Source organism: Stegostoma tigrinum, chromosome 4 (assembly GCF_030684315.1).
Source record: "Stegostoma tigrinum isolate sSteTig4 chromosome 4, sSteTig4.hap1, whole genome shotgun sequence".
In the NCBI taxonomy this organism is placed as follows: Eukaryota; Metazoa; Chordata; class Chondrichthyes; order Orectolobiformes; family Stegostomatidae; genus Stegostoma; species Stegostoma tigrinum.
This window is the reverse complement of record NC_081357.1, coordinates 106,050,353-106,067,072: the sequence shown is the minus strand read 5'-3', so window position 1 is coordinate 106,067,072 and position 16,720 is coordinate 106,050,353. Positions and strand designations below refer to the sequence as shown.

Below are 16,720 nucleotides of genomic sequence, written 5' to 3'. Positions count from 1 at the left end.
CTTCATCAGAGAGGGGGATGGGGAGAGGGAACTGGAATAAATAGGGAGAGAGGGGGAGGTAGACCGAAGATGGAGAGAAAAGATGATAGGTGGAGAGAGTATAGGTGGTGAGGTAGGGAGGGGATAGGTCAGTCCAGGGATGATGGACAGGTCAAGGAGGTGGGATGAGGTTAGTAGGTAGATGGGGATGCGGCTTGGGGTGGGAGGAAGGGATGGGTGAGAGGAAGAACCGGTTAGGGAGGCAGAGACAGGTTGGACTGGTTTTGGGATGCAGTGGGTCGGGCGGAAGAGCTGGGCTGGTTGTGTGGTGCAGTGGGGGGAGGGGACGAACTGGGCTGGTTTAGGGATGCTGTAGGGGAAGGGGAGATTTTGAAACTGGTGAAGTCCACATTGATACCATTAGGCTGCAGGGTTCCCAGGCGGAATATGAGTTGCTGTTCCTGCAACCTTCGGGTGGCATCATTGTGGCACTGCAGGAGGCCCATGATGGACATGTCATCTAGAGAATGGGAGGGGGAGAGGAAATGGTTTGCGACTGGGAGGTGCAGTTGTTTTTTGCGAACTGAGCGGAGGTGTTCTACAAAGCGGTCTCCAAGCCTCCGCTTGGTTTCCCCAATGTAGAGGAAGCCACACCGGGTACAGTGGATGCAGTATACCACATTGGCAGATGTGCAGGTAAACCTCTGCTTAATGTGGAATGTCATCTTGGGGCCTGGGATAGGGGTGAGGGAGGAGGTGTGGGGGCAAGTGTAGCATTTCCTGCGGTCGCAGGGGAAGGTGCCGGGTGTGGTGGGGTTGGAGGGCAGTGTGGAGCGAACAAGGGAGTCACGGAGAGAGTGGTCTCTCCGGAAAGCAGACAGGGTTGCGGATGGAAAAATGTCTTGGGTGGTGGGGTCGGATTGTAAATGGCGGAAGTGTCGGAGGATGATGCGTTGTATCCGGAGGTTGGTAGGGTGGTGTGTGAGAACGAGGGGGATCCTCTTTGGGCAGTTGTGGCGGGGGCGGGGTGTGAGGGATGTGTTGCCCTTGACCGCGTCTCCCGTATTTCCCACAACACATTCCAGAACCCTCACCCATCCCCCTCTCTGATGAAGGGTCTAGGCCCGAAACGTCAGCTTTTGTGCTCCTGAGATGCTGCTTGGCCTGCTGTGTTCATCCAGCCTTACATTTTATCATCTTGGAGTCCCCAGGTACCTGCTCTGATTTTGATGTCAGGAATTCTTGGCACCTAGTTTCTGCCTGGTGCATGGGAGGGTAGGAACATGCAATTAATAAGATGAGAGTCTGTGTTGAAGGTGATGATGAGCAGTCGTCAATGTTAATTGGCATCCCCCTTGCAAGAGTCTCGACACCTGTCACTTTGTTGGAAAAAGGAACTTGTTGCTCCCAATGTTTCGAAAGGCTACACTGGAATTTTCACATGATTTTCACCACAGCCCATGTAATTTATGACCTTGCAAGATATTGTCCCATTGTATTTACACCTTCCTAGCTTTTTATTAGAATTTTTTTCTGCTTGTTCTTCTCATTTTTAATTCATGTATTCACCACCTTTTCAGTCATGGTTTGCTTCTGTTTTCTGTGGGCAGCTTTTGAGGCAGTCAACTGAAAATGTGATGCAAATGTTTTGAATCAAAATGGGAGGCCACAAGCCTCTATAGACGATAGGTATTGATAAACAATCAACAGTATTGACATCTCGACCTTGCTTGAATGGGATAGAAATGCTCTAAGGTCAATCAAATAACTTGCACTCATGTAACGTCATTTATGATGTTAAGACATTGCTGAAGCATTTTATAATTAATGGAGTATTCTGATGTTTACTGCTGTCAAGTTGGAGTCAGTGCTGAAAGGAAAATGACTAGAAATGAACCAAAATCAGTCAGCCAGAATAGGCCAACAAAGAAGGTGGAAGTTGTACAATAGGTTCTTTCACATAGTGCTTCTCCCTTGAAAAAATGCCATGAGTTTTGATGGTGTGTAATGGTTAGTGGGGCTCTGCTGCAATTTTTTAATTTAATGTATTTGCATGTTTTTGTCTAATATTCCAGGACAGCAACGGGTTACTGTGACCAGTCTCCTAGTCTGTCATGGGCTACTATTGGTTGGAACCAATCTGGGTATCATTGTGGCTTTGCCAGTTCCTCGATTACAGGGAATACCCAAAGTTACAGGTAAGAATATCTTTGGCTGAAGCCTATTTTTTAAATAAAAGTTGAAGATGATATAGTTTCTAATTCATTTATGGGGTGTAAATGAGCTTATTGCCTGTTCTTAATTGCCCTTAAGGTGGTAGTTAGTGGTATTCCCTCTCAGTTAAATGTCCACACAATGACAATCATGCAAGTTGATTGAGTTTAAATTGTTGTAATGCACTCCAAAAATAAGACGAAATGTTGACAGTGAGTCACCTTCTGAAACCACTGCCTTTTATGTCATAAATGTACTTCAACTATGCAGATTCAAAGATTCAGGACTTTGATCTGAAATCCCAGATGGGTGTCAAATAAAGTATGCATGAAAATAAGAGCCATTTGGAGTACAACAGATATTGAAATAACGAACTTGCCTCAAAATTTTAAAATGACTCATCAAAGTCAGATTTGGAATGCCCCATGCTACTTTTCTTCACATATAAAGTTTAAGAAATATATTTTACCTGTACTGCTACCGTGAAGAGGCTCAGTGAATGAGATAACTAATTTAGATATTCAGCAAACAGGATGAACAAATGTCAGAATGGAACAAGATAGACAGCCTGAGGAACCGACCAGCACTCCTGCCAATTACTGCACCCTGACATTGAATTGGTCCATAGAGTTTCAGCGGAGTGTGAAGTAAAGCAGCGAGATTATTCAAATGTTGGTGGGTACAAGTAGAGACCATATTCACAAATCATATTCGGCTGTCTCTTTCCTCCTTCAATGGCAAGTTTGTAAATGTGTAACTAGGAGACTACAGAATGTTGGAACAATGAAAGATACCAAGAGGAAGTGGCCAAGACAAAGTGTGAACTTGAGATAGAGTAGTCTGTGCATGCACTGACATTGCTGCACACATTGTGATGTCAGCAGCCTGCTGACATCACCGGCCCCATCTGCACTTGCACAGGGGGCCAGCAGCCATTTTGACATGCCAAGTAATTGTGCTATTTCTATAAACCTTTAGGAAACGCTGTTGGAAAGGTAATAGCAATGTATCTTCAAGAGTATGAGTGATTACCTTTCTTAGTATAAGCTGAACAGTAAATTTTAAGGAAGGAAAAGAGCACTGTGGTAAGGGAGTAACAAACTGACACTAAATTAGGGATGGTAGGAACTGCCGATAGTGGAGAATCTGAGATAACAAGGTGCAGAGCTGGATGAACCCAGCAGGCCAAGCAGCATCAGAGGATCAGGAAGGCTAATGTTTCGGGCCTAGACCCTTCTTCAGAAAAATTTTCCGAAGATTTTCTGAAAAAAGGGTCTGGGCTCGAAACATCTGCCTTCCTGCTCCTCTGATGCTGCTTGGCCTGCTGTGTTCATCCAGCTCTACACCTTGTTATCACTAAATTAGGGATGGTGTGTTTTCTGGATGGGAGGAGCAAACTCCTTTTGGACTGAAGGATGCTGAAGATTGGGCAAAAATAAAAGTTAATGTCAGCCATAATGTTCAAGTTCAAATGAACCATTTTTCTTTTTATGAAGATTGCCAAGTGTAGCGTCGATAAAGAAACTTCATTCAAATAGGTCACCTTTCTTTTTTAGACTATAAAAAGCATGGATTTAACTGAATACTTCAGAAATTCAGTCCTGACATGAAATGATCCTTGGAGGACTGTTGTATTAAGTAGGAAGTAATTATATCCTTAAATGATCAATAATGCATTGGAATACAAGCATCCACTCCCTACAGTGCTTGTTGTATTAGTTGATTCATAGCTGTGTGTCTTGAATTGCGAAACAATAATTATCAAATGTATTTTATGATTTTCTGGGAATTTTATTAGTGTCACTGGAATATAAATGTATCAATTTATGTGCAACTTTTCATCAAAAATGACTTTAAAAAACTGCATACAGAAATACTGAAATAATGTTTGGAAAACCAATTGCATTTTGGAAAAGGATGTGCTTTGATTTTTAGCTGACAATATAACCCAGGAGATGGAAACCTGTTGCAGTTTATGCAGGCCAAAATTCAGAATGTGGATGTTACAGTGGTTTCAATTATACTGCCACACAGTATGGCACCTGGCAATGCTAATCTCAACAAAATAGCAGATATGAGAAAAAGGAATGGAACTTCAAGAATAAGCAGCTCCAGACAATTGACTGAGAGTAATCACAGCTGGGATATTTTGAAATGTTGTAGATGAACTTTCAGCTAAGACCCTGACCATACACTTGGTCAGTATTGACACTACCCTCATTTTCTTCATTTGACTGATCAGCTCCAATACCACCACCCTCACCCCCTCCAGTATATTCTTCCCGAATCAACCCTCCCTGCCATCAACCTCATAATCTGTCCTTCCTCTGATCGCTTCCAACTCTCCATGTCCCCAACACCACTCCATAACTCTTCCTCACCAGACACTCATCCCTTCCTGTTGTGAGCCTCTGCGTAAGAATCCATCCTCTTGCTCCCCTACCCTTTATATAAAGTTAGACAAAGAAAGATGCTGACCTTAAATACAACTGCACAAAATGATTGTGAATAATTAGAGCATTATTGAAAACAATTTAATGTTAAAAAATTTTCCATGGTATCCAAACGTATCACTGGTATGAATAGGTCTATGTAATTTACAACATGCCACATGCCAGTCTGCATCAGGAAACCACAATTTCCCACCCTGCCTAATAAAGTCTCCTGGCATGCTGTGTTTCACATTCTTGTTATATCCATAAAATTCCCTCATTAGAGACTAACAGTCGACACAAAGTTACCACAAGTGCTCTTCTCAGTGTCCCAATTCCCAAACTGAATGCCTTGCATCATCTTCTTAATAAAATAACACCCCATCCCTAATCCTGAACGCACCATCCCTGTCACAGTTACCAGTCTAAGTAACCCTGGCTCATTGTTAGGCAGGAGTCACAAGAAGTTGTATGATCCCATTTTATTCTTCCATTTTACTCTGTTCAATGATCTGATTGAATAATGAAGATGGGACGATTGGCCTAAACCTGCTCCTAAATTCCATGTTGCTATATGACCTGTGCTTCTCTCAAGTGACAGTGCCCAAAATAACAACCTTATGAACTTGGTATTTGGAACATCTCTCCTCTAAAAGATGAAAGTCCATCAACAAAAAGATGAGTTTTCAAAAGCAGTATCCAAAAGTTAACAACTCAGAACACTACATATTTTAACAAGTAACTTATGATACATAGTATGCTTATTACTTTTTTCCTTCCTGTCCCATCTCACAAAAATGCAAACCGCATTGTACTGCGTGCCACCATCAGTGGTTAAGCTGAGTCCCTGTTAGAATAGTTGTTTGACTGCTTCACCAAAGATTTGAAGACCTCATGCATGAATGCAAAATCCCTGTAATCCTCAATGTTATGATTTTCACCAATAGTGAATAGATTCAAAACTACAGGTTATAAGTAATCCCACCTACTGATGTGGCATTTTCTTGCAACACACCAGGCCCACCCACAAGTGCTAATATTTTGAGTTACAGTTTCTGGCATTCTACCTTCACATGGCCTGTGATGTCAAAAAGTGATGTGTTAGTTCCTTCAAATCCTACTTATTGTCCCTACTATTTTTTTTACTGCTTTGGGAAGGCTTTGTCTTTTCATTTCAGTTTTCCTCCTCGTGATAATTAGTGTCCTGTTTGTTATCGTTTCTCATATCCTTCAAGCCTCTCTGTGGATTTACAAACAAAGGATTACGCCACCTCTGTGTTTGTGGCCAAGTTTCTAAACAACAGCCATGTTTTAGGAACTTTACAGTCTTCTAGGTTTTTCTTCACAAACATTTAAGTCGACAATCAATTTCTACACGTTAGAACGTTTTCTTTTGTTCCCTACAGCTCTACTTAATACAAAATGGAATGTTTTCATGATGTGTGGCAACTTTGCATGAAAAGTTGGGAAATAATTGTTTTGCTGAGCAGTGACGCTTCACACTCAAAGAACACAATTCTCACATTAAAACCAAGTATTTGGATGAGGGTGAGGCAGTGGATGTAGTTGGTATGAATTTCAGCAAGGCCTTTGATAAAGTCCCAGTGGGGAAACTGAAAACAAAGTAAAAGCTCATGGGATCCAGGGCAAGGTGGATCCAAAATTGGCTTAGTGATAGGAGGCAGAAGGTGATGACAGAAAGCGGTTTGTGCACCTGAAGCCTGGTGTGCAGTGGTGTACCACAGGGATCAGCGCTGGGTCCCTTTTTGTTTTTGATATTCATAAATGATGTAGGTAAGAATGTGAGAGGGATGAAAGTAAGTTTTCAGAGCAAATTACTGAGAGTTGCTGATATAACACAATGTGGAGCTGGAGGAGCACAGCAAACCAGGCAACATCAGAGGAGCAGGAAAGTTGACATTTCGGGTCGGGATCCTTCTTCAGAAATGGGGGAGGGGAAAGGGAGCTCAGAAATAAATAGGGAGAGAAGGGGTGGGGCTGGGGAAGGTAGGTGGGATGGCAATAAGTGAGTGCAGGTAGGCAGTAGTGGGGATTGTTTCTTGAGGTGGGAAGAGTGGATAGGTGGGAGAGGAGATGGGCAGGTTGTGTCAGGTCCACATTTAGACCATTGGGCTACAGGCTTCTGCGGCAGAATATGAGGTGCTGCTGCTGCAGTTTGCGGGTGGCATCATTGTGATACTGGAGGAGGCCAAGGATGGACATGTCACCCAGGAAGTGCGAGGGGGACTTGAAATGGTTCATGAAAGGAAGATATTGTCGTTTGTCGCGAACAGACTGCAGACGCTGTACAAAGCAGTCTCTGTTTGATCTGACACAACCTCTCCATCTTCACTCCCACCTATCGACTCCTCCCACCTCACTGACCAATCCCCAGCACTGCCTACCTGCACTCACCTATCACCATTCCGCCTATCTTCCCCAGAACCCATCCCTCCTCCCTGTATTTATTTCTGAGCTCCCTCCCCCCCTTTCTGAAGAAGGGTCCCGACCTGAAACGTTAACTTTCCTGCTCCTCTGATGCTGCCTGGGCTCCTCCAGCTCCACGCTGTGTTATCTCTGACTCCAGCATCAGCAGTTCTAATTATCGCTGTTGGTCCCAATGTGGAAGAAGGTGTTAGGCCACAAGAAGATATAAACCAGTGAGATGGGCAGATTAGTGGCAATAGAATTCAATCTTATAAATGTGAGGTGATGCGCTTTGGCAGAATGAACAAGGCAAGGGAGTACTCAGTGATTGACAAGACACTAGGAAGCGCAGGAGTGGAGGGACAGGTTAATAATGTAGTTAAGAAGGCAGATAGGACACTTGCTTTCATCAGTTGTGACGTAGATTATAAGAGCAGAGAGGCCATGTTGGAGCTGTACAGAACTTTGGTTCGGTAATGAATGGAGTACCATGTGTGGTTCTGGTCACCACTGTTTAGGAAGCATGTGATTGCACTGGATAGGGTACAGAGGAGATTCACGAGGATGTTGCCTGGTTTGGTGCACTTCAGCTATGAAGAGGGGCTGGATAAGCTTGGGTAATTCTCTCTTGAAGCAGAGAAGATTGAGAAGGGATCTGATTGTATAAGATTATGAGTAGCATGGACAGAGTGAATAGAAAACAGCTGTTTCCCTTTGTTGAAGAGTCATTAACAAGAGGGCATAGTTTTAAGATGAAAGGCAGAATGTTTAAACAGAATTTGAGGAAAATTGTTTTCACGCAGAGGATAATAGGGATTTTGAATGCATTGCCTGGGAGGGCACCCACGCAGGGGAAATCTCTTGATCTCTTAAAAGTGCTTGGATGAACACTTAGTACCATAACATTCAAGGCTATAGGCCTAGAACGGGAAAGTTGCATTAGTGCAGGTCATTGTATACTTTTATTGGTACAGATTTGATAGGCCAAAATGCTCCTCCTTTATGGTTCCATGAAAACTTGTAAAGAAGGCATCCATCTATTTAGACTGATTGGGTAGTAGCAGAGAGTGACAAAATCTGTTTAAGATTCGTTAGAAAAGGTCTTCGTGAATGATTTGGAGCAAAACTCTTCAGAACTATGCTGGCCTTTTGTTCATTAAAATATCATGTTCAGAAGATTTTTCAAAACTATTGTGATTTCTGTTTTAAATATCTAATTGACTAAGTTGTTACAAAGGTATAAAGGACATTTAATACTGTCTGTAACTGCGTACCATCTAATTTAAATTAATCATATTCGATTTATCTATGGACATTTTCTGACAGCTATGATTGTTGCATCTTCACATTTGTGATCTTTTCCTATATAATGATTGCTATTTATTTTGTATTTTATCTATGTTTCTAGAATGTCTGCACATAATGAAGAGTTCTTGCGCTCTTGTTTGTTCCCATTTTATCAGTATATTTTGGTATAAGTAAACTGTGGTGTGTTAGCCATGCAAATTGCATAATTCTAACTAACAACAAAGTACACTCCCAAAGATGTTCAACTGTTTAGGATAATTATCACCAATGCTATACAATTTTCAACTCATTCACTATTTACTTAATGCTGGTTTTTGCGGAACAATGTTCGGGGTTGATAGCTTCATGAATACAGTGCTTTACAGCTCAGATGGAAAATAAATTTGTTTAATGTTAAAATATTATGTTTTCAACTAAGTGTATTGTCAGACAACATTGATTCAAAACATGTCAACCTTGTTTTTATAGTACAAGGACAAAACAAAACAATCTCTCTCTCTTCCCTCCCCTAACTCAAACTGAATCAAGCAGGTCTATTAATACTGTTAATCTTACACTACAACCTTTCTCAACAAGCATTGATTAGCTTTCTTTTTGTGGGTATCAATTAACCTCAAATTGAGTGCTATTTTGGGTTACTATCAAAGCATTTTACTCGCTTTGAAATTTAAAGTATTTAGCATGACATATATTGTTTCTTTCTACAATCAGGAAGAGGAATGGTGTCCTACCATGCACACTGTGGACCAGTCAGATTTCTCACTGTGGCTACAGCCACTGCCACAATGATGAATAAATATCCATCACTTACAAATCTGTCACCCCAACTAGAAGGAAAAGATGGAGAAAAGACTGGTCATGTTGGCTCTCAAACTGAATACTCAGTCTCTTCATGTGCAACGAACAAAGACAAAGGGGTTTGGCTTGGAGACACATCAGTATCTGTTGTACAACACAGCAGTATATCTTCATCTACAGGATCTCTGACCTGCTCTCACCAGTCCAGCTCACTGGAACATGGCCCTGAGGACAGCACAATCTATGAGTTCTTGAATGACCCTAGTCTCTCAAGTAAAGGTAAAAACAGTGACAGTGAAAGGATGAAGATGATGAAGATGAGTTCTGTTTTGGTCATCTCTGGAGGTCAGGGACATAAACGACTGAACAAGAAGTCCAAACAACAACGTCAAGATGAAACTATTTCCACAATCATGATTTGGCAAATCCCATTGTTAAAAGTATGAAGAGTGAATGGCCTTGTCCTTATCACTTCTTTTGATATCTGCAATCCTTTTTGGGATATATTTTTCAAGATAATATAGAAAATGCATAAATGTTCTTGTGTATTTTGAACAGCATGTATTGTAGCAGCTTAATACATACGTCAGTCTGCCAAACCATTAAGACTTGCATTGCCAATGTTGAACAATGTGTGAGATCTAAACGTGAACTTCAAAAATAGATTAAATTCCTATTCAATGAGTAGCATGTTTCAACAGTTTATCAACACAATCCTGAGGCACATTGCAGCAAGACTTATTTTAATTGGTTTGGAGAAGTTGCACTTGTAGATAACATTTCCAAGCTTTGTTGCTGTGAAAACTAAGCAGATTTTCCACTAAACAACTTAATTTTGCTTACTCCTTGATTAAAAGTACCCGTGGGTCAATTTTTCCAACTCCATGTTCTGGCCTCTTTCTCAGACACACATTTTCTAGGATATTTAAATAAGATTAGAAATTTACCAACCAAAATCCCAAAACATAAAGGAATACAAAGGTTTGCTACCCCTTTTTGATGGGAATTTCAAATATGATAGAGTTGTTTCATAGAATAAATAAAATTATTGCATGGATCTTATTGTTGAGTTAACATACATCTATAAAAAAATTCTTGAAATTTGGCAAGTGTACATAAAAGTTGAGCAACTGATTGAAACTTTATTTAACAGCATTTTTTTAAGTAAAGAGCCATATTTGATACTGCTGACCAGTGCAGGAAGGCATTTTGGCGTTAAGTTGCATTACAGACATTAGTGTACAGTTCTGCTCGTACATTTAATACAGACAGTTAATCATTTGCTGGAGATGCTCATTACTAATTACTATATAAACATTACCTACTTTTGCACAAACTATTACAAAATAAGCTTATGCATTTTTCTACTTTTTAACGATTGATTCAAATCTATATTTTTTAAAATGTAGATAATTTTCAAATTGATTTGTGAATTTATTTTGTATATTACTGGGTAATCCTCATAATTGTTTATTAATTCAATGGGAATGGTATACTTTAGTTGAAATGAAAGTCAAATTTTCAGTTATTGTTAAATGAAAGCTTTCCATATTCAAGTGGGTAGTTTTAGAACACCTCTCAACTAATGTAATCCTAATGTAAACCACGTCACCAACAACACAAGATCTCAAGCTTTCTATGATTTGTATTCAGTTCTTGAAATAAATTTAATTTCTAGTCCAGTAATATGGGGTTAAATTGTCACTGGAGCAATAAGACAGATTAAAATCTATGCAAGCAAGTTACCAGCATCTGAAAGAGTAAAGCCAAATCTGCGGTGTCAAATGCGGATTGACCAATTCAGCATTTTACAGTGTTTTGATCTATTTCACATAACTAGCAATCATAATTTTTTTTAAACATGCACATGCATAGCTTTTTTTGAAGTTTTGTGGCAGTGTGCATCAGTAATATTTCTGACATGATTTCATTGTTGGCTTGAAATACAAATTGCATCCATTTAAGGTGTTAGATCATATTGCATCTCATCAGCTGTTATGACATTTCAAGGTGAAGTCTAGTCAGCATTGTTCTCAACTGTTCAAGCTATATTAAAATTTCATCGCGCAATCAATATGTTTATGGCCAAGTGTTGAAATAAGATTTTGCATGATTGAATTGTATTTATTGGACTGTTTCTTTAGCGTATCAGCAATATTCAGTATTGGATTGTGGATCTCATAACACGTTGTGTTACATTTGCTGCCAGTGTTACATTTGGCAATGCAGTTTGTTTCACTGTTGCAATGGGCAGAGGTCTTCGAACTGGTTCTGATGTCACGTTCAGACTTGCCTAGCCTAAATGTATTGTTTAGCAGGAGCCCTCGGGCCGATTTTGGAAATTAAAATTAAACAGAGATAGCTTTTAGGAATGAGGAAGTCATTAACACTGTGCAAACTATTGCCAGTTGACTTGTTCTGTTTTACAAGCAGAAACCCACTATTGAATGTAAGCATCTCGAAAGCAATAAAGTAGTTAATTCCTCCATAGTCATAGTTTATTTGGCCAATATATAACATGCAATTGTTCTCCTTGTACAAGAGATCCACTTAGTAAGCGCATGTAGGTAAGAGCAAATTTCTTGGATCTGCAAATATTTTAAGAAGTATTTCCAGGTAACATTGTGTTGTTTACTTTATTTGGTCAAATGACCTATTGCTTGTTATCAGTCAAGATGACAATATCCATTTGGACTTTAGCTTACAGGTTTATTTGGACTCAAGTAGTGAGGTTGTAAGGGTCCATTGCAGATTTATTGCTGGAGGCCACATTAATAAACTAGGCAGACTGATTAATCATCAACTGTGCCCTGGAGTACTGCAGACCTGCCTGTCAACCATAGGGTTCAGATTGTTGAATCTAAGCTAAGGCCTGATTCCAATCTCCCATTCGCTGAAGATTGCTGGCTGACCCATCCCACAACATTTCACAACATTATCAAAGAGGATAGTCAGTACCTAGTCATCAGACACCATGCAGTAAAATAGGCTAAACTTCTGCAGTGTTAAACTGCCAGTACCAATTTATAGTCCACATGTTTGGCTCTAGGGCCAGAAGAAGTGGAGACCAATGTTGTGCATTCGAGTATGCATATTTATAACACGAGGATCTTTTCTATACATTCAAAGGCTAACTAAGTTTAATTGTTATCAATACCCATCCATTAGCTCCAGACGAGTATTCAAAAGGTTTTTTTTAAAAACAACTTTCCCTGTTAGTCCCATAATTGCCCATTGCACCCATTAACAGTCAACTTGAAGCTAGAGATTGGTATAAGTACATTCTTTGCTGAATTGGAATCAAATAACAGGGCACACAAATTTCAAAGTTGTTTCAACTTTTTATTGATGTAAATTATGCAACATAAACAGTCCATGTAAGAAGCCTTGGAGTGCTCCAAATGTGCTTATTTTCTTTAAATTGGAGCAAATGTTTGTGAAAATAAGGTATATAGGATCCTGGAATAAAAACATAAGTGCTGGAGAAACTCACCAAGTCTGTCAACGTCTGTAAAGAAAGAAGCAGAGTTCATGTTTTGAGTTTAAAATGACTTCATCAGAACTAAAAATGTTAACTCTGTTTCTCTTACCATAGATGCTGCGAGATCACTAAGTTTCTCACACACTTTGTTTTTACTTCTGATCTCCAGTATCTGTAGTATTTTGTTTTTGTATATAGAATCCTGTATTGTTTGAAAATTAATAGCCACAGTCACATGTAAATAATCATCTAATATTCCATTATGTGGAGATACCCTGAGATTTTTACAGGGCTTTTATAAGGAGCGGGTGCAATGTGGTACTTTAAGTTTGTCAGGGTAATGCATTTTTGTTCAAATTAAACTTCTGAATAGTGAAAATGAAACATATTTTATAATCAAAAAATTGTCTGTCTTTGTACTTACCATTGGACTTTAATGATCTGAAAGTAGCTTTATTCAACACCGAATGCTGTAACACTATTGACTAGTGCTGAAGGTTAGTTTGTTTAGATAGTATCAACTCCAGTACCAAGATCACTATGTAAAATTTGCTTTGCGATTATGACCAAAGATTGAAGGTTAGCTGATGCATAAGAGCAGAAATTGCTGGAAAAATTCAGCAGGCCTGACAGCATCTGTTTTTAGAGAGATAGAGACAGATAGACAGAATTGATGTTTCAAGTCCAATATGGCTCCACTTTGGAATGGTTTATAGGGTATCTTATTTATAAGTTTTTTTTAATGTTTATGTTTAGCAAAAATGTCTTTGTCTTTTAACAACAGTTAGAGCATCAACTGGAATGCAAGACTTTTGAATTATTTCAGCAAAAGTCACAGTCAATTGTGAAAGTGCAGCTGACCAGGGAAGAGCAAGGGATAATATTTCTTCTCATTGACCAGCTTGTTCATTCAAATAAATTTAAAGTTAAAATTTGCTAAATGGAAATGCTTGGAAAGACTATTGCAGAGTAGATTTCCTGGACATCAATTATGCATGAAAAACAGATCTAACCAGACTTTTTTGTGATGTTTTGTTGGCCGAAAATCTTGAGTGAACTATAATGTTCTGTAAAATAATTGATCTTGAAGCTGCTGCTCTTATTTGACCAATCCATATCAATGCCATTTTGTTTCCTATTCCGTTCTGTTCAATTAGACTTTTCAATCTTTGTTGTAATCTAAATCTGCAATTAACTCAGTGAGGGTCATTTTGGTTCCATGAGATTACGTCAAATGGATGACAATAAATTGGTGGCCATTTTCAGTCTCTCCCAATTTTTATTTTCATTGACAAGTATCCACACATTATGAAACATATCTGAAAATGACTGAATTACTGTAGACATGAACCAAACAATCTAACAAGAATTCAGATAATCTTGTGATCTTTTGTATTATGCTTTTTTTTTCTTTCTTGATCATTTCTGGATAAGTCTGTGCCAAGTTCCTAAAAAATATGAATTTATCACATAAAACAGATGATCATTTGGCTCAAGTTTACAAAAGAGCAAAAGATGGCAAGTTTAGAAGATGTAAGTGTACTGATTATTTCTGTTGCTGACATTAGGACCACTGATGCTGTTATAGTGTGCTAGAGGTCAAAAGTGAATTTTCTGTACAGAATTTCAAAAATTCTAAGACTTCAGTCTCCGTTAAAAGACCAGCAAATTAAATGATGCGTAACCAAACAATTTTATACAATTCCTAGTCACCAACATTGACACAAATTGGAAAATCAAAGTTCCCCGTCTTAAAAAGCCACCAACTTTTAGACAAAGTATAATTTAAAAACAGTTATCACTGTTGATCTATACTGATAGATAGTACCATGCGGTCTTAGGTAGATGACTATTATAGAAATCCAAATAATAAATCTTGTGAGAAGCATTTAATACCGAAATTCATTAAATATTTATAACAAAAACTTTAAATTTGAAAACCAACAATTTGCCAATTTATTTGAAAACTTCTTCTATTGCTCAATGCTTGAAATTATTTTATTGTTTGACAAAGTAAGTTGCAGTACTTAAGTGCCATAAAATCAGTAGAGAAGAAATTCCAGCTGAACAGGAGCACCAAAGAGGCAGTTGTCTATTGGTTGTGTCTTGTCCAATGAATCGTATGGAAGTGAATATTGGGTGAGACATTTAATCGTTGATGTGAAACAGCCAATTTTGCACTACCATCAGAAATTAATTTCTACCCCACGGTATTTTTAATTTGAGTCAAGTTTGTCAAGTTTGAATGAATTTATAACATGACCCATGAAAGATATCCTATCCGTAAAGTATTTTTAGGATATGACAACAAATGATGTTCAGTGGGGTTGACATAGCGATGAATGGGGTTGTTTTCTGAAGTATAGTATAGTTGAGGTTTAACATATAATGACAACAGGGTCTTGTAAATGTTTCTCAACTTCATAGTTCTAGCTTTGAATGTATTGAACTTTTATATTCTCGTGTCTGTAATGTTTACCTTGTATATTGTAGTTTCCGGATTATTGGTTAATATGCTAAATATATTTGTTTTGAAATTACCCAGCAAATGACTGAAATAATGATAACCTGTAACATGTTACAAGCTCTTCTCTGTTTACCTATTTAAAAGTAAACACTTGCTCATTTATGTTAATAAATTTCCTGATACTGTGTCTTTTGTTTTACAGTTTGTACTTGTGTATTATTTCTAAGGCTGTTTTATTTATTGTCCTCACTGGGGAAGAATTGTGTGGAATCAATCCACAAATATTTCCTATCATAGTATGTTCACATTATGATGCTGATCACTCATCTACTCAAATTTCCAATCAGATTATGATGTTTGGGCCTGGGACACTTTTTTGAGTGTCAATATATTCAAACAAAATGAAAGCTGCTGTTATTTCACCTTGCCAAACAAGACCTGAATCCAAAGAAATAAAGGTTATCATATTTTCAACTGTCTACATTCACTCATTCATCTTGTTTGAATATGTGATTTCAGAACACATTCTGTGCTTATTCAAGTTTAGACATTTGGTCATGAGTGTGTTGCTGCATGCATTTTCCATTGTTTGGCATAATAATTGTTCAGGAAGGGTGTGACTACTTTAATGTTTATCACAATCCTATATTCTAAAGGCTACACTTGCTGACACCCAGGAGCTTGCACATAGGCAGTGTTATATTTGAAAAGTATATTTAAACAAAAAGATGGTCAGTTGACTGAACAGCTACTTTGTGACACAGAGTGACATCAACAGGGTGGGTTCTATTTCTGCACAGGCTGAGCTTACCATACCTTCTCAACCTTGCCTCTCACCTGAATTGCGGCAACCCTCAGGTTAAACTCAGCACTAATCATCTCTCTTTAAAGTGAGAGCTGCCCTTTCGGACTATGGTGACTTACCTAACCTAAACCAAAAGTGACAAATATGAATAATGAGAAGAAGTAATGAATGAGTGGATCATATAGGAGAGATAGAATGTTTGAAAAAGTAGAATTTAATTTTAATGTTTAAAAATACGCTTAATATTGTACATTTATTTGGCCATGCACAGTCTGCATCATCATTAGATCATTGTCAGCAAGCATATCATATTCTACATGCAATAGCAATATGCTCACTTTAATTAACGAAAACATTGATTTTTTTATGTTATAATCATAGAACAGTTACAGTGTTGAAGGAAACTGGTCCTTTGTGTCCATGCTAGCTCTCTGTAAGAATATTTGAGCTAGTCCCATTCTCCCACCATTTCCTGGAGTTCTGCAATTTCTCTTCAAGTAATTGCCCAATGGTTGAATTTGAAAGCCAAAACTGAATCTGCTTCCTTCACAATCTGAGGCAGTGCATTCCAGATCCTAATCACTTTCTGCATGACACAGTTTTTGTTCAGGTTATCATTGGTTCTTTTGCAATTCACCTTGAATTCGTGTCCTCTGGTTCCCTGATTTGGATATGAGTTTTAGATAATACACAGCTTTTAAATTAATCGTTCACGGGATGTAGATGTCACTGAGTAGGCCAACATTTGTTGCGCATCCTGAACTGGCTGTGAGACGGTGCTAGTGAGACGCTTTCTTGAATGTTGTAGT

The 16,720-nt window shown here is 38.6% G+C and overlaps 1 protein-coding gene across 3 annotated transcripts in view; it reads left to right on the top strand.

Moving 5' to 3' along the window:
• Positions 1 to 15,498, top strand: part of arhgef10 (Rho guanine nucleotide exchange factor (GEF) 10) — a 271,880-nt gene extending 256,382 nt beyond the window's left edge. For all 3 annotated transcript variants that reach the window (XM_048530741.2, XM_048530739.2, XM_048530740.2), the window contains 2 exons: positions 2,055 to 2,177; positions 9,072 to 15,498. In XM_048530741.2, the coding sequence (XP_048386698.1) occupies positions 2,055 to 2,177; positions 9,072 to 9,604 (656 nt within the window). In that variant the 3' untranslated portion in view covers positions 9,605 to 15,498. The remainder of the gene's footprint in view (positions 1 to 2,054; positions 2,178 to 9,071) is intronic.
• The last annotated feature ends 1,222 nt before the right edge of the window (positions 15,499 to 16,720 follow it).